Here is a 22,018-nt window from a genome sequence, read left to right as displayed (position 1 = left end):
CATTCAGCTTTTTTTTTTCAGCACTAACAGCATTCCTCCCAGCTAACCACATTTCATATGGTGGTTTACTGTTGGTGTACGCTTCTACCAATTCACCATCGATTGTTGTCACATTGTTAACCTACTAATGCAGGAAAGTAATGAACCCCACCAATCTCAAATCTGGCAATCGGCAGCGCCATTTTATTTTGGCTCATCCAACAGCATGCTGTGGTACTGTGGTGGAGGCATTTCAATCAGAACAAGAGATATGTAACTATGAACAAACGAAAAATTAATTATGTAACTTTGTTGCTGTGCAGCTTCGAATTTGGGGCAGCATAGTGTGGAAGACTGCAACAACAGATCCACAGTTCAGTTCTGGTGTTGGTTTCTCACCATATCCCCCCCCCCCACCACTCCTCCCCAATATCACATATTGCGAAACTCACATTTAATACCGAGTGATGTGGCGCAGTGGTTAGCACACTGGATTCGCATTTGGGAGGATGGTGGTTCAAACCCGCTTCTGGCCATCCTGATTTACGTTTTCTGTGATTTCCCTAAATTTCTTTGGGAAATGCTGGGATGGTTCCCCATCCTTCCATAATCCAATGGGACTGGTGACCTTCCTGTTTTGTTCCTTCCCCTCAAGTCAACCAACCAACCAACTACATTTAACACTCTACAGATTACTAGAATTTAAATAATAGTAACAATACACTGCCTGACAAAAAGCCGAACACCCAGGGGAAGGAAAAAACGAAGAAACTTGACAGGGTGGAAGGATGTGTGACGTTACTTCAGTTATTTCAAATTCAATTCAAATTGAAAAAGAAATTGACAGTATGAGCCCACTTACTAGTACGGCGTTACCCTACCTGTGGCCTGGATGTATGTGCTTATTTGGTTGAGAAGAAGCCATGAAACAGTTATACCGTATTCTGAGGCAAGCTGGCCCACAAGTGTTTCACCTGACCCTTAATATCTGGATGCCGACACTAAGACAATTGACATTTAACGTGGTTCCACACATCTTCTGTTGGGAACAGATCTTGGGATCGTGCTGGCCATGTGATTACCACAACATGCTGCACAAATTTCATGAAGAAATTTGGCACGTGTGAACGACCAGTGTCCTGTTGACAAATGGCACATGAGACTGTCACATGAGAGGGAAGAGATGAGGATGTCCTTGAAGTGCTGTTGTACCACCAGGATTCACTCAATCCCCACCAGCTATGACATGAGGTGATATCCAAACACTGATCATATCATGACTCCAGGAGTGTCTGTCTCTTCAAAACAATGGAAATTGGGACTTTGATAACAATGATCAAACAGTGTACTGCAGAACTGCTGAGCGATTCAAGTGTGAGACCCACGCCTAGTGCCATGCGATTATCATGTGTTCAGCAAGATGAAAGACGATCTCGGTAGACGACGATTCCGAAACAATGACGAAGTGAAAGCAGCTGTATCCAGGTGGTCACATTGCGCTGGGGGTGATTTCTCCGCATCTGGAATCGAAAACTTGGTTGCTCATTCCGAGGAATGTTTACTGTCTGTTGGAGACTATATGGGGAACTGAACTTACATTGCATATTGCCGCAGCTGTGTTCCCTATGTGTATGTGGTTTAATAAATGGGCAGAACTTGGAAGTGTAACACACTGTTTGATTTGCCCTTGTATCAATATTTCTCCATCACCTTCACCTTCACCATCATCATTCTGAGACACCATCCGTGTGAGTGGGCCCGTGTGGTGCTCGCACAGTGAACTGTGTCCTAGACACAGCGCCGGCCGCGGTGGTCTAGCGGTTCTAGGTGCTCAGTCCGGAACCGCGCGACTGCTACAGTCACAGGTTCGAATCCTGCCTCGGGCATAGATGTGTGTGATGTCCTTAGGTTAGTTAGGTTTAAGTAGTTCTAAGTTCTAGGGGACTGATGACCACAGATGTTAAGTCCCATAGTGCTCAGAGCCATTTGAACCATTGAGCCACAGCGTGGCCCACGTAGAAGTGGGCACATGCTGCCCTGCCCTACCCTTTGTCGACTGCATCCCAGTGTGCTACCCGCCTTACTGTTTCTGTTATCTACATTGCCTTCCGAAAGCAGGGACATGAGACGTTTCGAAATGTCGGTGTCGCAGAGAGCGTCGGGCGGAGCCCTGGAGGCGGATACGTCTGCCGTGGTGGTGGGCGCCATGCAGGTGGGGGCGACGCTGGTGGCGTCACTGGTGGTGGACCGCGCGGGCCGCAGGCCGCTGCTCGTGGCGTCCGCCGCAGTGGTGGGGCTGTGCGCTCTGCTCCTGGGAGCCTACTTCCAGCTGGACTCCAGTGGCGAGGCCGAGGGCCTGGACTGGCTGCCCCTCGCCAGCCTCTGCCTGTTCGTGGTGGCCTTCTCGCTGGGGCTCGGGCCCGTCACCTGGGTGCTGCTCGGAGAGCTGTACGCCCCCGAGGTGCGCGCCTTTGCGGGCTCCCTCTGCTGCCTCGTCAGCTGGACCTTCTCCTTCCTGGTCACCACCTTCTTCAGCGAGCTCAGCTCCGCCGTCGGCGTCCAGGGAACCTTCTGGATCTTCGGCTCCGTGGCAGTCGCCGGCGCCCTGTTCGTGTTCTTCGTGGTTCCCGAGACGAAGGACCGGTCGCTGGAGGAGGTGCAGAGGCAGCTGTCTGGCGGGGCCCGAGTATGGAGTTTGTCCTGCACCTGCAGATGAGCCTCCTCACCTAGACAAATCTGGATGTTACAGTGATCACCATTCCTCTGGATGAACCCACATTCGTACACGAATCAGCGAATGGTAGTAACACGGTCTCACTTTTTCTAACATCAGACATTCACTTGATCACTTGGAACAATCTATTGGACCACAACAGGAACCCAGGCCTTCATCTGCCACCAGTAATGCTCTTCCAACTGAGCCACTACCTTTTTTCCATAAAATGATACAAGTTTCCAGCTCATGGACTTTATCACATTCATTAGCTGATTTAAATAGTGCTCCAGATCACGATTCATGACTTTTCTCAAGTACAGCAGTTACCATATACGTACCATACACTTACATACCATCCTGTATGTCTTGTTGGACCCGCTACAGTTGCAGGTTCGAATCCGGCCTCGGGCATGGATGTGTGTGATGTCCTTAGGTTAGTTAGGTTTAAGTAGTTCTATGTTCTAGGGGACTGATGACCTCATATGTTGAGTCCCATACTGCTCAGAGCCATTTTGAACGTTATTGGACCAACACTTCTGGAACAACCGAATTAGCATAAAATGGCTTGACCATTGTATAATGACTGTCGCCATAGTCGAATTGAGAATACATAACTAAACTGTTCCCATATAACTCATCCCCTCTCCCCTTTCTTCCCCTCTCCAAACCTATACAATTCCCTTCCACACCTGAAGATGTAAAATGCCTGACCACTATCCAACAAATTTGGTGGACTTCCCTCTAGTTTACCTTGTCGGCCGGCCAGTGTGGCCAAGCGGTTCTAGGCGCTTCAGTCTGGGGATGTGTGTCATGTCCTTAGGTTAGTTAGGCTTAAGTAGCTCTAATTTCTAGGGGACTGATGACCTCAAATGTTAAGTCCCATAGTGCTCAGAGCCATTTGACCATTTTTTACCTTATCGCCTGTTCCATACACCACCTTGATCTCTTAGCCACCTGCTGTTCCAACCCAGTACGCTTCTGTGTGAATAAAATGGTCCCTGGTGTAAGCTACTAATGAAATATTGTTTCCAGCTGAATGGTATTGTCGAGATAATCTGACACGCCACACTCATAACTTTCTGATATAGTGACTTTGCCTGAAAATGGTTTGGGCGAGTCTGGGGGATGTCTCATGGTATCTCAACACTGCCATCCAACTGGATACCTGAGAGCCATTCATCAAGTACACGTCGTTTACAACCATCTCAGTTCCCTTCCGTAAGCCTTATCACACTCCCCTTAACCTGAATACTACTCCCTAACGTTAAGTAAACTACGACACTGCTGAAATCTCCTTTCCCACAAGACCTCGTGTTTCTGCAAACCACGATTCTGTTCATGAGGACACTCAGTGAACACAAACTTCAAATCCTTGTCCTCAATGTGACCTTCTTACAGGCTTACAAAGTGAAGACACAGTCCACAATCTGTGTGTTGAGATGAAGTTCTCAGTGCTCGACTTAGGTACACCACTGTTCATCAACAATCCCTAAAGCATTCACCATCTTACCCAATCACTTTCCTGTAAGCTGTGAAACCTTTTTCCAGTCATTCTAATCCTCTTGACTTCCTCACAGGCACAGCTAAGACCTTCCCTATCTCTAGCACTACCATCACTCTCAATGCTCACAGTAACTTCCCCGTGTCAGAATCAAGTGCTGGTGTCTAATGACTCTTTCCATGGTCACACAATCACTATCCCACTTTTAACCTATCATTACAGCTAAATCACTGCAGAAAACATCATCACTGGAATCAAGTATCAATCGGTCTATCCGATTGTCGCTCTATAGACCCTACCTGGATGCCTTAATCCCAATAGCCTACCTGTTCACATCCTGTACTACCTCCACATATGATTGTAAACCTATTGGGAAGCCTTAGGTATAAAACTTTGAAGCCGATCAGTACTATCGTAACAGTCTAATAGCGTGCCTTTCTTTCTTCAAAAGACTTTCCCCATTTGTCATATCGAGCCACAATGCAGCAAAGCCTATCTGTTCCCAATGCTATCTGCTATCTGCTACTCCCTCTACCGAACAATGTCTCCAAAATTAACCACTTTGCAATCTATCCTAATGACATCACCCACAACGATGCGAACTTTGATCAGTCCCTACTCCAAAAAGTTTAAAACTACCCAATCTCTCCCACCCCAGACTCTTGGCTCGCTGCACACGTAAAAGAATTAGCCAGCTACACTTCAGGAATGAAGCTTCCCCACCATTATTTACATCTTCAAACCTTGGTGTATAAAGTGCATACCTTTTTAAATGTGACTTAGCCACCTGAACCCCAAAATTGTACAAGTATTTTAAGTCTTCAAACAGCATTCACTTCTCGTTCTCTGTCCCTTTCTTGTCCCGCAGGTGAGTCAATTAGCCACTCATCAAATTATGTCCTCTCTTCACTGTGAATGAACACATAAGAATATCCTACAGCTCCAAAATACCTCATACCATCCAAAGTATCTTTTCTTGTCTAACCTCCTGCCTTTACACACTGCCGCGTCTGTAACAGCTCATACCTCTACCTTATACCTACATAATTTTCACATCATCTCCTAGAACATTTTCATTGAACCCCTTTTGACTCTGGCTTATACCTGTGCCACCAGCTGTCACGGGCCCTTTCTTTCTTTCTCCATGTCCATACTCGCCTCTTTCTCTTCTATGTCCTAATCTTTCATTTATTACCCATTATCCCTATTTTTATTATCCCTCCATTCAGCTCTCCAGAAAACCTTCACAACTTCACGCCCAATATCCATTCCACACCTAATTCACTACCTGTTTACTAAAGTACTTAACTTCCATATTCATTTGTTCCAGACTCCAAAAATCTTTAAGCAAAGGCCCACCACATAGAATCGACAGTTTGTGTGTTTTTATTCCTTCACTTCATATTGGTCTCTTTGCATTGCTCACGTTACATAATTACAATGAATCGTTTCATTCAGTTTATAGATTGTGAAATAACTATCATGTTGTACCTAAAATCATGTATTTTAAGGACTCTGTCGATATATTAAGATAAATTTTTGTATACCTCTAAAATTTTTGATAGTATAAACGTTATAATTTTGTACCACTATTATCCCTCACTAATCGTATTGAGTGAAGGGTAAGAAAAGATAATAAAAGAAAAATAACCATCGCTTCTGTATGTCATAGATGATGCAAATCCCATTGATGAGATGTATTCAAAGAATGCCGATATTTCCATGAGTGTCAATAAGTGTCTGCATTGTTTAACTCAAGTAAAAATGTTTCGAAAAAGCTTTTTCTGCTACACAGACAATATCAACACGAAAATACAATTTCACTCCTAGGTTCCTTTCACTCAGTGTGTAACATCGACTTCTTTGGCCAAATGAGCAAACTGCTTCCAGAAGACTTTTAAAAAAGAATTTTATTTATATTTCACGTCCGTGGTACCATGCTATCCTAAGCTACTTGGTCATGGAATGAGTCTATATACACAGTAATTATAAAGTCTGTGAAACATTTCAGAAATTTGGTAGAGATAAACAGCCAAGAATAACGTAATAAATGATACAGTATATGAAAGACGGACCTCACAGTATTTTTTACAATGTTTATAAATGTTCTATGTGTCCATCCTTCCTCATACTGTACACATAATCGGTAGTCCAACTCTGCTCATACCCAACATATCTGAGTAGACAGTAAGAACAGCTGCTCCACTGTGGTGTCGCAAGTATTGGAGGTTCTGCCGTAGAACTGGGACAGAAGTGCAAACCTCGATGTTACCCCACAGGAAAAAAATCTGAAGGTGTCAAGTCCGGCGACCTCTGTGGACACTCGAGTAGCACCTGGAGAGTGCCTGCATCACGGCCTATCCTGGGATGTGGCAACATCCCAACATCCCGTTCCGGTTATCTCATATACACAGTTGTGGAGGTGTGCCGGGGGTGGGGGGGGGGGGGGAGGGGAGGGGCGCCGTAGTGTTAAAAGACGAAAACCCTGCTTTCAGTTTCAAGTTGTGGCACGATTGACAATTTATGCACTTCGAGATAGGTGATACTATTGGCAGTTCTCTCGGCAAAGAGGCGGTCCGTAGACTGTCTTGTTGGAAACGGCACAGGTGGTATCACGTGAAAGGCCTTTGAATAGTCACTGACGATTGGCAGCGGGCAAATTCCAGCACACAAAATGCTTTAGCTGCCTTGTAAGCCGACATTTTCAGCAACTACACTCTGTGGCGCCCCTGTCGACAGTTCTCAAAACTAACTGGCAGGTACCTCATTCACAATATGAGAGACTGCCTTTCACTTTTTTTTTTCCTTTATTGAATTTCGATTCCCCCCATAGGGGGCGGGCTGGCAGCAGCTTAGTACGCCGCTCTTCAGCCTACAGACTTTGTTTTGAAAAGGTGAAGATAGTATAGAATAAAAAAACAGGCGATAAAAACTGAGACTGAAAGGGTAACATGGTGGAAAAATCGTGGAACTTAAAACATACAACAAAGGGATGATCATGCTAATAAAATACATCTGAAGCAGACAGGTAAAATAATAGACAATTAAAAAAAAACACCGCAACAGTCTGGTTTCTGTTCGCAAAAGACATAAAATTCACACCCAGCAACGGCATGGTTTCTGTTCACAACACTTGTAAAGACGAAACAACACTGAACATTCACTGGAACACTGCACTAAAATATGACATACCACAGCCGAGAGCAGGTGGGGGGAAACTGGGCAGATGATGGGAATATAAAAAAGGGGGGAAGGTGAGGAAAAGCGAAGGGGGGAAGGGGGAAAGGAGCCAATGGAGGATTAGGACTCATAAACGGGGTCGGGGGTGTTGGGCAGATGCAACAGGGAGTGGGGAAGGCAGAGGATGGGAATACAAAAGGACTCGGGGGGGGGGGGGGGGAGAAGGGACGTAGGGAGAGGTTAGGTAGGGAGAAACACAGGATGGAATGGGGCAAGAGGGAGCCCAGGGAAAGGACGGAGGAAAGGAGGGGGTGTGGGGTGGTACTGTATCGTTTTTTACGTTGTCTTCAGCCATTTTTGCATACTGTTAATCGTATTTTAAATGTTTAATTAATTTTACAATTAACACACACACAGACACGACCAGACTAAACATCTCACGAAATAAGCGTCAAACGAGAAAACTACAAAGAACGAAACTCGTCTAGCTTGAAGGGGGGAAATCAGATGGAGCTATGGTTGGACCACTAGATGGCGCTGCCATAGGTCAAACGGATATCAACAGCGTTTATTTTTTTAAATAGGAACCCCCATTTTTATTACATATTCGTGTAGTACATAAAGAAATATGAATGTTTTATTGGACCACTTTTTTCGCTTTGTGATAGATGGCGCTGTAATAGTCACAAACGTATAAGTACGTGGTATCACGTAACATTCCGTCAGTGCGGACGGTATTTGATTCATGATACATTACCCGTGTTAAAATGGACAGTTTACCAATTGCGGAAAAGGTCGATATTGTGTCGATGTATGGCTACTGTGATCAAAATGCCCAACGGTGGTGTGCTACGTATGCTGCTCGGTATCCTGGACGACATCATCCCAGTGTCCGGACCGTTCGCCCGATAGTTAGGTTATTTAAGGAAACAGGAAGTGTTCAGCCACATGTGAAACGTCAACCACGACCTGCAACAAATGATGATGCCCAAGTAGCTGTTTTAGCTGCTGTCGCGGCTAATCCGCACATCAGTAGCAGACAAAATCGGGAATCTCGAAAACGTCGGTGTTGAGAATGCTACTCAACATTGATTGCACCTGTACCATATTTCTATCCACCAGGAATTGCATGGCGACGACTTTGAACGTCGTGTACAGTTCTGCCACTGGGCACAAGAGAAATTACAGGACGATAACAGATTTTTCGCACGCGTTCTTTTTTTGCGACGAAGCGTCATTCACCAACAGCGGTAACGTAGACCGGCATAATATGCACTATTGGGCTACGGAAAATCCACAATGGCTGCGACAAGTGGAACATCAGCTACCTTGGTGGATTAATGTACGGTGCGGCATTATGGGAGGAAGGATAATAGGACCCCATTTTATCGGTGACAATCGAAATTGTGCAATGTCTGCTGATTTCCTATGTAATGTACAGATGTTACTACAAGATGTTTCACTGCATGACAGAATGGCGATGTACGTCCAACATGATGGATGTCCAGCACATAGCTCACGTGCGGTTGAAGTGGCATTGAATAGCATATTTCATGACAGGTGGATTGGTTGTTGAAGCACCATACTGTGGCCCGCACGTTCACCGGATCTGACGTCCTCAGATTTCTATCTGTGGAAAAAGTTGAAGGATATTTGCTATCGTGATGCACCGAGAAGGCCTGACAGAATGCGTCAGCACATTGTCAATGCATGTGCGAACATTACGGAAGGCGAACTACTCGCTGTTGAGAGGAATGTCGTTACACGTATTGCCAAATGCATTGAGGTTAACGGACATCATTTTGAGCATTTATTGCATTAATGCGGTAATTACAGTTAATCACGCAGTAACAGTATGTGTTCTCAGAAATGATAAGTTCACAAAGGTACATGTATCACATTGGAACAACCGAATTAAAATGTTCAAACGTACCTACGTTCTGTATTTTAATTTATAAAACCTACATGTTACCAACTGTTCGTCTAAAATTGTGAGCCATACGTTTGTGACGATTACAGCGCCATCTCTCACAAAGCGAAAAAAAGTGGTCAGACTAGAACATTCATATTTGTTTACGTACTACACGAATATGTAATAAAAATGGGGGTTCCCATTTTTAAAAAACGCAGTTGATATGCGTTTGACCTATGGCAGCGCCATCTAGCGACCCAACCATAGCGCCATCTGGTTTCCCCCTTCAAGCTGGACGAGTTTTGTTCTTTATAGTTTTTTCGTTTGAAGATTATTTCGTGACATATTTGGCCCGGTCACGATCAATGGACCACCCAGTACCTGTGTGTGTGTGTGTGTGTGTGTGTGTGTGTGTGTGTGTGTGTGTGCGCGTGCTACCCAAAAATGGGCCTAATTCTTTTCCATATAAATCGATTCCGCATCAATGCATTAGCATACCTACCAGGTTTCGCTAGCATACGATAATTACAGCCCACACTGGACCTGTGCGATTCTGTGTGGGCTGTCACTATTTCCTCTCGTGTTGCAGTTTCGTTTTTGCAGTGAGTAGCTGTCAGCCAAAACAAATACTGGCCATCAAATGTGTCTTGTGACGCGCCATAACAGACAAAATGACTTTTAAAGTGAATTTTACGAGTTCATTCGATAGAGCTGACGCAAATTAGTCTAGTACAGCATCTGTTCTCTAGGTATGTATTAAAAGTTACAGTGATGGATGAAGAATAACAGACTGCATTCTAATCTCTATACCCTCCATCTCCTTTCCCAAGGTGGCTTCCATCAACTCCCCCTCCTGGATGATGCCCTCTCTCCCTCTGTTTACACCTCCTATCAACTCTGATCCTCACTCCCCCTCCTTTCCTCTGTCCTTTTCCTGGGCTCCCTCTCTCCCCCCTTCCATCCTCTTTTTTCCCCCACCTACCCTCTCTCTGCCCCACTTCTCTCCCCCGAGTCCTTTTGCATTTCCCTCCTCTGCCTCTTCTCATTCCCTCTGGTGTCTGCCCTGCCCCTCCCCCCCCCCCCCTTATGAGTCCTCTGCCTCCTTTGGTCCCCCCCCCTTTCGTTTTTCCTCTCCTCCCTTGTTGTTCTCCCCTTCATCTGTCCAGGTCCACCTCCCCCCCCCCCCCCCATCTGCCCTCGGCTATGGTGTGTTATCTTTGTGCCGCCATTTTAGTACAGTGTTTACAGTGAGTGTTCAGTGTTGCGAACAGACATCATACTGTTGCTGGGTGTGATTTTATGTCTTGCGAACAGAAACCAGACTGTCGCCATGTTTTTTTTAAATTGTCTGTCTAGTATGTTACCTGTCTACTTCCTGTGTATTTTATTAGCTTTGCCAGCCCTTTGCTTTATGTATTAACTTTTCTCAATTTTCCACCGTTTTACAATTTCAGTCACCGTTTTATCGCCTGTTTTTATTGTTTCTTATCTTCTTTCTTACGTTTTAAAAAGTCTGTAGGCTGCAGAGCAGCGTAATAAGCTGCTACCAGCCCGCCACTTTCAGGGGAAATCGAAATACAATAAAGGGAAAAAACTGCATTCTAGCAGCGAGTGAGCACCGCTACGATGAACACCCCTTACAAAATACGTCTGCGATCCATTCTAGAATACTGCTCAAATGTGTGGCATCTGTTCCAAATATGACTAACAGTGTGTATGATGTGTGTCCGCAGAAATTCACCCAAGAGACGTCAAGATTCTCAAATAACCACTTTTAATGTAATTGATCCGGTGAGTTTTTGAACGTATAGCGCTTGAAAACCCAAAGATGACCGAAATTACTCGAACAGTATTGCATCTGAAACGGATGATAGGTATCCAGTAAACGCTTATAGGTAGAATATTATGACACTGAAATGGTACGACATTTCATTTCTACATATTTCATCGTATTAATCTGAGTGTCACTGAAGAGCCAAAGAAACTGGTACACCTGCCTTATATCGTGTAAGGCCACCGCGAGCACGCGGAAGTGGCGCACACGACCTGGCATGGTCCGAACTAACGTCTGACGTAGTGCTGGAGGGAAGTGACACCATGAATCCTGCAGGGCTGTCCATTAATCCATAAGAGTACGAGGGGGTGGAGATCTCTTCTGAACAGCATGTTGCAAGGCATCCCAGATATGTTCAACAATGTTCATGTCTGGGAAGTTTGGTGGCCAGCGGAAGTGTTTAAACTCAGAAGGGTGTTCCTGGAGCCACATGGTAGCAATTCCGGACGTTTGTGGGGTCGCATTGCCCTGCTGGAAGTGCCCAAGTCCGTCAGAACCCACAACGGACGTGAAAGGATGCAGGTGATCAGACAGGGTGCTTCCTTACGTGTCACCTGTCAGATTCATATCTAGACGTATCAGGAGTCCCGTATCACTCCAACTGTACACGCTCCACACCATACACAGCCTCCACCAGCTTGAACAGTCCCCGGCTGACATGCAGGGTCCATGGATATGTTCGTACACCAACATTTTTGGTAAAATTTTTAAAGGTGCTAAGAATGCCAGAATGAGGCAGATCGTACTCCACTTTTCAGAGTCTCTTAAATAAAGAGCACCATATTCGCCTTTTTCCGATAGGAGCATTTTTCCGCCGGTTCCCTTCTTTTCCCTGCTACAGGAAGGCATATGAGGGTGGTGTGAAAAGTTCTCAGAACGGAATAGAAAAAACTACTTATGTCACTGAAACTTTTTTTATTCTTCAATGTAGTCTCCTTATAGATTAATGTACTTCGTCCAACGATGTTCCAGTGCCTTGAGCCCATCTCGAAAATGAGTTTCCTCTAGGCCAGCAAAATAGTAGTTAACTCCAGCTATTAATTCTTCGTTTGAAGTGAATCTTCGTCCACCAAGAAAAATTTTTAGTTTTGGGAAGAGGTGGAAGTCTGAAGGAGCCATATCAGGTAAATAAGGCGGGGGTGGCAACAGTTCATACCTTAGTCCGTGTAATTTTGCCATAGCGACGGCACATGTGTGCGGGCGCACATTGTCTTGATGGAATGTGACTTTCTTCCTTGGTAAACCGGGCCTTCTCCCGCGTATCTCTAGCTTCAATTTCTGCAGGAGGTTAGCATAGTATTCTCCAGTAATTGTTTGCCCAGCGGAGAGACAATCTACAAACAGAACACTGATACCGTGACCTTTCCCACTGTAGGAATTGTCTCGGCTTTCTTTGGTGGCAGAGAATCAGCATGTTTCCACTGTTTTGACTGTTGTTTTGTCTCTGGACTATAGTATCGCACACAAGTTTCATCTGTAGTCACAAATGGGAGCAAAAAAGCTTGCTCATTTCTCCTAAGACAGGCCAAACATTGTTCCAATATGTCCATTCTCACGCGTTTTTGATCCATCATGAAGCATCACGGCACCCCGCTTGCAGATAATTTTTCATTTCTAATTCTTCAGTTAAAAAGTGATGATATACTCTTTCAGATGACATCTGGCAAGCGTGAGCACTTTCACGCACTTTCAGTCGGCGATCCTCCGTGCTCTTTTGCAGTGATTTCTGGAGTAGTGACACATCTTGGCCGACCACTCAGCAGATCATCGTCTACGCTCTCCTGACCAAATTTAAATTCATTTGTCCACTTGGCAACAGTGGAATATGAAGGAGTAGAGTCCCCCAGTGTACTCTGCAAACCGGCATGAATGTCCTTAGCTTTCATACGTTTCTTTATGAAGTACTTAATCACTGCTCAAATCTCGATTTTTTCCATCTTCGCAAATCACTACGTGGGAACAACAACAGAGCCACGTCACAGCCACAGCTCTCTGACGTGGCACGTGTTTACAGGCAACAGTCCAGTAAATATCACGTGACGAACTCGTTGCGCTAGCACTGACCTCCCGTGGTGCTTCCGAGAACTTTTTAAACCACTCTCATATGCCACCATGTACCTTGTATAAGTACGTGTCTGAATCCTAATGTACCGTACGTGTGGCTGTAATACCCAAATCTCGTACCTGTAAACTGTTCTCCAGTCTAGACGGTGCTGATAGACAAAAACAAATATTCAATTCTCTGGCTGCAGCTTTTGAAAACAGTTCTTGTGTAACATACAAAAAGAACATTTTATTGCTAGTTTAGATACATAGTCATTAATATGGATTGAATTGGGAATGTCCCAATTGTGTACGAACACCGATTTATCACGTGTTATTGTATGTATATGAGCAGCCATCTTAAGTTATTTGCAGATGATGCTTTCGTTTTTAGTCTAGTAAAGTCATCAGAAGATCAAAACAAATTGCAAAACGATTTAGGAACGATATCTGTATGGTGGGGAAATTGGCAATTTACTCTAAATAATGAAAAGTGTGAGGTCATCCACATGAGTGCTAAAAGGAATCCATTAAACTTCGGTTACACGATAAATCAGTCAAATCTAAAAGCCTTAAATTCAAGTAAATACCTAGGAATTACAATTACGGACAACTTAAACTGGAAAGAACACATACAAAATGGTATGGGGAAGCTAACCAAAGACTGCATTTTATTGGCAAACAGAAAATGCAACAGATCTACTAAAGTGCTGCCTACACTACGCTTGTCCGTCCTCTTTTAGAATACTGCTGCGTGGTGAGGGATCCTTACCAGATGGGACTGACGGAGTACATCAAGAAAGTTCAAAGAAGAGCAGCAAGTTTTGTGTCATCGACAAATAGGGGAGAGAGTGTCACTGGCATGATACAGAATTTGGGTTGGACATCTTTAAAATAAAGGCGTTTTTCTCAGGAAATTTCGATCACCAACTTTCCCCTCTGAATGCGAAAATATTTTGCTGACGGCGACCAGACATGGGGAGGAAGTATAACCATGATAAAATAAGGGAAATCAGAGCTCACACACAAAGCCATTGGCACTCTGTTTTTTCCGTCCGCTGTTCGGGATTGGAATGACAGAGAATTATTGTGAAGGGAGTTCGACAAACCCTCTGCCAGACACTTATGTGCGATATGCAGGGTATCCATCTAACTGTGGATGTAGGAGTAGGCTGTGTTACCAGTAGCATACAATACTACCCCTGTGTTTCCTGCGCTACATTTCGCCCTGTTAAATGGTTTCAGTATACTGAGGAAGTAGAAACTGTTCTATCTCGGTATTTGTCCTATGTTGAGCCTATGTAACATCGTAACAGTGTACGACTTAAAACAATGTATACTCTGAGCTGTCTCAACAAATTACACTATAATGCTTCCAGTTTTGAGATGGCTGTGTGGGCAATTTCCGAAACCCAATAAATGAAAAAAAGGTCCTCACTCACATATTTGGGAACCTAGTCTGTACGCTCGGACTTTTGATAGCAGTCTGCAGTGGGCACCGTGTCAAACACTTTCTGGTAACCTACACTGTGTGATCAAAAGTATCCGGACACCCTCGAAAACATACGTTTTTCATATTAGGGGCATTGTGCGGCCACCTACTGCCACGTACTCCATATCAGCCACCTCGGTAGTCATTAGACACTGTGAGAGACCAGAATGGGGTGCTCTGCAGAACTCACAGGCTTCGTACGTGGTCAGGTAATTGGGTGTCACTTGTGTCAAATGTCTGTACGCGAGATTTCCACACTCCTAAACATCCCTAGGTCTACTGATTCCGATATGATGGTGAAGTGGAAATATGAAGGGACACGTACAGCACAAAAGCGTACAGGCCGACCTTGTCTGTTGACTGACAGAGGCCGGCCGAAGTGGCCGTGCGGTTAAAGGCGCTGCAGTCCGGAACCGCAAGACCGCTACGGTCGCAGGTTCGAATCCTGTCTCGGGCATGGATGTTTGTGATGTCCTTAGGTTAGTTAGGTTTAACTAGTTCTAAGTTCTAGGGGACTAATGACCTCAGCAGTTGAGTCCCATAGTGCTCAGAGCCATTTGAACCATTTGAACTGACAGAGAGTGAAAACAGTTGAAGAGGGTCGTAATGTGTAATAGGCAGACATCTTTCCAGGCCATCAAACTGCATCAGGATTGATGACATGACAGTTAGGCGGGAGGTGAGAAAACTTGGATTTCGTGCTCAAGCCACTGTTGATAAGCAACACATCGCGCCGATAAATGCCAAACGACGCCTCGCTTGTTGTAAGGAGCGTAAACATTGGACGACTGAACAGTGGAAAAACGTTGTGTGGAGTGACGAGTCACGGAACACAATGTGGCGATCCGATGGCAGGATGGGGATATGGCTAACACCCGGTGAAAGTCATCTTCCAGCGTGTGTAGTGACGACAGTAAAATTCGGAGGCGGTGGTGTTATGGTGTGGTCGTGTTTTTCATGGAGGGGGCTTGCTACATGTACAGATTGAATGACATTGGGGATAGGCTACAGCCCTGCCTCACTCCCTTCTCAGCCACTGTTGCCCTTTCGTGCCCCTCGACTCTTTTAACTGCCATCTGGTTTCTGCACAAATTGTAAATAGCCTTTCGCTCCTTGTATTTCATGCCTGCCACCTTGAAAATTTGAATGAGCTTGTTCCAGTCAACACTGAAAAAAGCTCTCTATGCCTACAAATGCTATAAACAGAAGTTTGTCTTTCCTTAACTTAGCTTATAAGTACTAGGGTTAGTATTGGCTTGCGTTTTCCTACATTTGTGCAGAATGGAAATGTATCTACCCTGGGTTCATCGTCCACCAGATTCTTCCATGCATGTGTTTTGCAATGGTAACTCATTAAACTTTCAGCACGGTACTTTTCACATCTGTCAGCAGCAGCTTTATGTGGAACTGGAATTATAATACTCTTCTTGATGTCTGAGGGTATTTCGAATGTGTCACCCATCTTTCTCACCAGGTATAAGAGTTCTGTCATGGCTTGCTTACCTAAGGATATCAGTAGTTCTAACAGAACACTCAGGGCCTTGTTTCAACTTTGGTGTTTCAGTGCACTGTCGAATTCTTCATGCAGTATCATACCTCCCACCTCATCTTCATTTATGTCCCCTTCCATTTCCATAACACTGCCATCAAGTACATCACCACTGTGCGGAAACTCTACATACTCCTTCCACCTTCTTGCTTCCCCTTCATTGCTTAGGACTGGTTTTCCATCTGAGCTCTTGATAATCATACAGGTGGATCTCTTTCCTCCAAAGGTCTCCGTAATTTTTCTGTAGGCGGCACTTATCTTTCCCCTAATGATTTACGCTTCTATGTCCTTACATATGTCCTCTAATTATTCACACTTAGACATTTTGCGGTTCCTGTTGATCTCATGTTTGAGATGTTTGTATTTCATTATGCCTGCTTGATTTGCTGCATTTTGTATATTTTCTCCTTTCATCAATTAAATTCAATATCTCTTTTGTTACCCAAGGATTTCTACTAGATCTCGTCTTTTTACCCACTTTATTCTCTGCTGTCTACACTATTTCATCTCTCAAAGCTACCCATACTACTTCTACTGTTCTCCTTTCCCCTGTCCTTGTCAACTGTTCTCTAATGCTCTCTCTGAAACTCTGTACAATGTCTGGTTCTTTCAGTTTATCTGGGTCCCATCTCTTTAAATTGCTACCTTTTTGCAGTTTCTTCAGTTTTAATCTATAGTCTGTAACCAATAAATTGTGGTCAGAGTCTACATCTACCTCTGGAAATGTCATACAATTTAAACGATTTATTGCAGCAAAATAGCCATTATAGTTATACATTAGATTACAATCATTTGAGAGTGAGTTACAAGGATGTATTGAGTGTCTGCATAATTCTTAGTAGGTTACATTCAGTGCAGGTATTATAACAGATTATCATTTGAATCATTTATTGCATAGTCTCTAATTGATCTGGTCCTCTTGTTGCATATTTCTATATGGTATCTCTCACAAGACTGTCCACATAGTGTACACTTGCAAAGGTTTGACAGTTCATGGTATGTTGTATTTGCACAAATTTCATGGTGGAATCCGTGTACTGCGAGTCTTGTAAGTACGTGTCTCATCTCAAAATTTGCTGCTGTCCAAGTGCGGTCGATCATGGCCCCGGATCCATACAATTCCGTTGGTACTTCCTCTCTTTTCTTGAGTAGTGATCTTAGTAGGTTCTCCGATGCTGATGTGTTGGGAAGTAAGAACATTGTCCTTAGATCCTCGATGAGGAAAGATTCTCGGGCGAGAAGGTAGACTAATCTTGATCTTGTGGTTTTTGCTACCCCTAAAGCTCTTTTGATATAGGTTGCTTTTACTCTTTCCAATGTTTCTAAGTTCTTTTCATTTAGGTGTATCCATATGATTTCTATCCCATAAGCCAGTATCGGTATTATTTTTGATTTGAAGAGTGCCATAGCTGTGTCTAGATTTAGTGTTCTGATGGAACTTATTTTGTTTATCGCTCTGATGGCATGTGTCACTTTCTCTGTTGTGTGTTTAGTGAAGCACTTTGCGGAAGGCTGGAGTGTTATCCCTAGATATTTGTAATCTTTTGTGATAGATATTTGCTTTCCTTGTAGTGCAATTCTAGTCGTTTTTGGGATTTGCCCGCCTGGTCTGAATACCATCATTTCCGTTTTGTCGGTGTTGATCACAAACTTGTGTTTTCTGCACCATTTTTCCACGTCTTCTATAGTCTCCTGTAGTTTCTTTAAGTTTTTTTAGCCTACAACAATGCCGTCCGCGTAGGCATATGCTTCGACCTGGTTCCCAACCCTCTGTCTTACCGTTATCTAATCAATCTGAAAATTTTCAGTGGCTCCAGGTATTTTTCACATATACAGCCTTCTTTCATGATTCTTAAACATCCATATTCACCTACCACTTTCATCCTCTTCCTTTTCCTACTACCAAATTCCATTCCCAAGCAACTATTAAATTTTAGTCTCCCTTAACTATCTGAATAATTTCTTTTTTCTCACCATACATTTCTTCAATCTCTTCATCACCTGCAGAGCTTGTTGGCATATAAACTTGTATTACTGTGGTAGGCATTCACTATGACGTTCATAGTAGCTTTCTGCATTCCTAATTTTTATTCATCATTAAACCTATTCAAGCATTACGCCTATTGATTTTGTATTTATAGCCCATAAGTCCAGTTTGTCCTGCCACTGAACTAATTAACTCTCACTATATCTAACATTAACCTATCCATTTCCCTTTTTAAATTTTCTAACCTACCTGCCCAATTAAGGGACCTGACATTCAACGCTCTGGTTCATAAACCTCAGTTTTGTTTCTCCTGATAATGCTGCTCTCCTGATTAGTACCTGAACGGAGATCGAAATGAGGAAATATTATACTTCTGTAATATTTTGCCCAAGAGGATGCCATCATTTAACCACACATCAAAACTGGATGCTCTCAGGAAATCTTACAGGTGTACTTTCCCCTTGTTTTCAGTGGTTTGCAGTATGAGCACAGCAAGGGCATTTGGTTGATGTTGAAAGGCCAGTTCAGTCAGTCATCCAGACTGTTGCCCCTGCAACTACTGAAAAGGCTGCTGCCCTTCTTCAGGAACCACCCATTTGCCTGACATTGCAGTTGTACCTATGGTACAGCTACCTGTATCGCTGAGGCACACAAGCTTTCCCACAAGGATTTAATTCATTTCCAAGATAGAAATCTAATTTCATTTAAATAGTGTGCGCACATGTAACATACACAAAATTTATTGATGTGCTACTGTAGTCTTGGTCTATGCCTGTTAATAGTTTTCATAAACTGTTGCCAGATATTTTATGAAACTGCCCACATTACCATTATCATTTTATTTCAGGGTATCTGCAAGTAGTTGCACTGCACGACAGTAGCCATCTTCAGTCTCTTTAGATTTTGTTCGTGTTGAAGATCTGGGTGTAGCAGATCCTCTTGATTCCATATTGTTTGTGGTGGCAGTTGCTGTTCCAGTATTTATTTGTTTATTCTCCATGGACAAATACAAGGTTCTGTTTTGGATAGTTTGCATATTGATTATTTCCCCTTATAATACTGTGAGTAACAGTTATATACAAAAGACCTACAGATAAAAAATTATGTTGCTTTTTTTTGTACATGTAAACACTATTTATACAAATGAAAGTATTCTACTCATCTGAGAGGAATTCCTTAATGCTATAAAAACAATTATTGCTGAGGAACTCCTTCAAGGCAATTTCAAAGCAGCTTCCACTTAAGCTTTTTAACTTTTTTTGGAAGTTTGTTATGAAATTTGATCCCCATGTAATAGGGGCTCTTGTCTGCAATTTCTGCATTATTTCTTTCCAGGTGATAATCATTAGCCCTCCTAGTATTGTAAATGTGCACTTCTCTATTTATATGATTGTACTGCTTGTATTTTAGCATCAGCTAAATAGTTTTACAAGTATATGGTAATGGGAGTGTTAGTAGTTTCTTAATTTTGAAAGTTTCTTTTCAGGACTCATTATATCTAAGCTTGCACATGATCCTAACTGTCTTTTTTTGAAGGAAGAATACCCTATTTACATGTTTCGCAGCAGCACATCCCCATGCTTCAATTCCATATGTGAGGTATGGAGACACTAAAGCACAGTAGATTATACTCATTTGCTCATATTTAAGAACTTGTGATATTGTCCACATTGCATAAATTGATTGGCTTAGTTTTTAGCATAATAAATCGATATGATGCCCCCAAGAGAGATGCTGATCTAACATTACACCAAGGAAGGAATTTTTATCATTCAATTTCGTTTCTGAACCATCATCAGACACAGCACTCCATTGTATTTCATCTTGTTTGTGGTGTATTTGAAATTCCATTAGATTTGTTTTATTGATGTCTAAGCTTAAGTGATTGTTTTGGATGTAATTCTTCAATCCAAATAAGACGCCAGAACAATTTTGGGCCAAAACATTCTTGTTGGTTCCCCAGTTAACAACAGTTGTGTCATCCACTTAATTAAGTATCTTGTTGTTGTGTTCTGTGGGCACATCATTAACATATAGTATGAACAATAAAGGACCCAGAACTGACCCTTGGGGTACACAATACTTTACTATAGCTGGACTAGAGCTGCACTTATTAATAACGCTGCCCTCTTTGTGTGTGACTTGTGTGACCTGATTTCTGTCTTGTAGGTATGACTGTATGAGACTTTTGGCTATTCCTCTGATACCATAAGTTTCCAGTTTCTCAAGTAGCAGTTCATGAGGTACAGTGCCGAATGCCTGTGATAAATCTAGGAACAAACATGCCACCAGAACAAACATGCCACCCTTTCTTTTTCATCTAATTTCATAAGTATCACATGTACTATATCACATATGGCAGATGGTGTTGAATAGCCTTCCCTAAAACCATGTCGGGTTTCTAGTTGCACTTTGTCTTTGACATGAAAGTTTCCTAATTATAGTGAAATAATCTTTTGCTTAGGATTGGAATTAAGCTAATGGGTTGGAAGTTTTTGACTTTGTTAGATACTACGTTTTTGTGCAATGGCTTGACTATTGTATATTTTAATTCGGATGGAAACACACCTTTATTCAAACGTTCATTGAAGAAGTGGACCAGAACAGGTATGAGTGAATGTTTGCATTGTTTTAATATAATGGTGGAGATTTCATCCCATCCCGTAGAGAATTTGTTTTGCATTTCATTTATGATTCCCTCACTTGAGTTGTATCTTTTTCATACATATACACTGATTTTTGTGCCTGGTAAAGAGTTCTGTAATCATCAGTGTCAGAGGTAACACGCATGTTACCTGAATCTATCAAGTGGGTAATAAAAACATTGCTGATCGTATATGGATCTGAAATATTTACATTATCAGTCATTAGTTGGATATTGTTGACACTGGGCTTTGGTTTTCTGCTGATTATCTCATTTACACAGTTCCATACTGATTTGCTTATGTTATCTGAGATAGCAAATTTTTGCTGTACAATTTCCTTTGTGTATACATGTAGTGCTTGTTTATAGGCTTTTCGACATGTTTGGTAGTAGTCCCTAGTTGTGTCCGGGAACTCTTTATAGATTTTCCAAGCAATAAACTTTTTCTTCTTCAGCTGTTTTACTTCTGAAGGAAGTCTTATGTGGTTTTGAGTATATTTCTTTTTGAAAGGAACTGGACATGTTTCATTGAAATGGGCAAAGAGAGTGTTATAAAAGTTATTCCATTTGTCTGCAACATTTTCTGCACAATATATGTCATTCCATGTCTCAGACTGCAGTGCTGACTCCAATTTCTCTAAACGTTTTTCATTTGTACATCTTATTTCCATCGTGTCACATGTACTTTGTGAATCTTACATGTTCAGTATTTTCATTATCTGGCAAAGATGATCACAGAGATGAAGGTTTATTATGTCAACTCTGCAGTTATCTAAGTTGGTGTAAAAGTCATCTATACAGCTAGAGGAGTCTTTAGTTAGTCTGGTTGGCCCATTAACTCTGTCTCACAAATTATAGCTACACAGAATTACATTTACTTTTTCAAAATCTTTAGTATACTTCAAAGAATCTATATTAAAATCACCAGCTATAACAATACTTATGTTCTTATACTTATTACACACAATTTCTATCTTTTCTCCATGTTTTGTAAGAAACTGCCCACAATACTACTAGGAGATCAGTACAGACCTATAACAATCAGGGGCACTTTGTTTACCAACAGCTTTATTGCTGAAATTTCAAATGTCATTTCCCCACTAAGTTCTGTGATAACATCCAGTTTTGTGACATGTAGATGGTCTTTACAATATATGGTAATTCCCCCCCACTTATTCATG

General features: G+C 42.7%; 1 protein-coding gene across 1 annotated transcript in view; it reads left to right on the top strand.

Annotated features, from left to right (window-relative positions):
- The window catches only part of LOC124720143 (facilitated trehalose transporter Tret1-like), a 50,224-nt gene extending 45,590 nt beyond the window's left edge, over nt 1–4,634 (top strand). The window contains exon 5 of the mRNA XM_047245446.1: nt 2,132–4,634. Coding sequence (XP_047101402.1) covers nt 2,132–2,695 — 564 coding nt within the window. The 3' untranslated portion in view covers nt 2,696–4,634. The remainder of the gene's footprint in view (nt 1–2,131) is intronic.
- The last annotated feature ends 17,384 nt before the right edge of the window (nt 4,635–22,018 follow it).

This window comes from Schistocerca piceifrons, chromosome 11, assembly GCF_021461385.2.
Source record: "Schistocerca piceifrons isolate TAMUIC-IGC-003096 chromosome 11, iqSchPice1.1, whole genome shotgun sequence".
Classification (NCBI taxonomy): domain Eukaryota; kingdom Metazoa; phylum Arthropoda; class Insecta; order Orthoptera; family Acrididae; genus Schistocerca; species Schistocerca piceifrons.
Note: the sequence above shows the minus strand (reverse complement) of the source record. Positions and strands in the feature narration are given on the sequence as shown.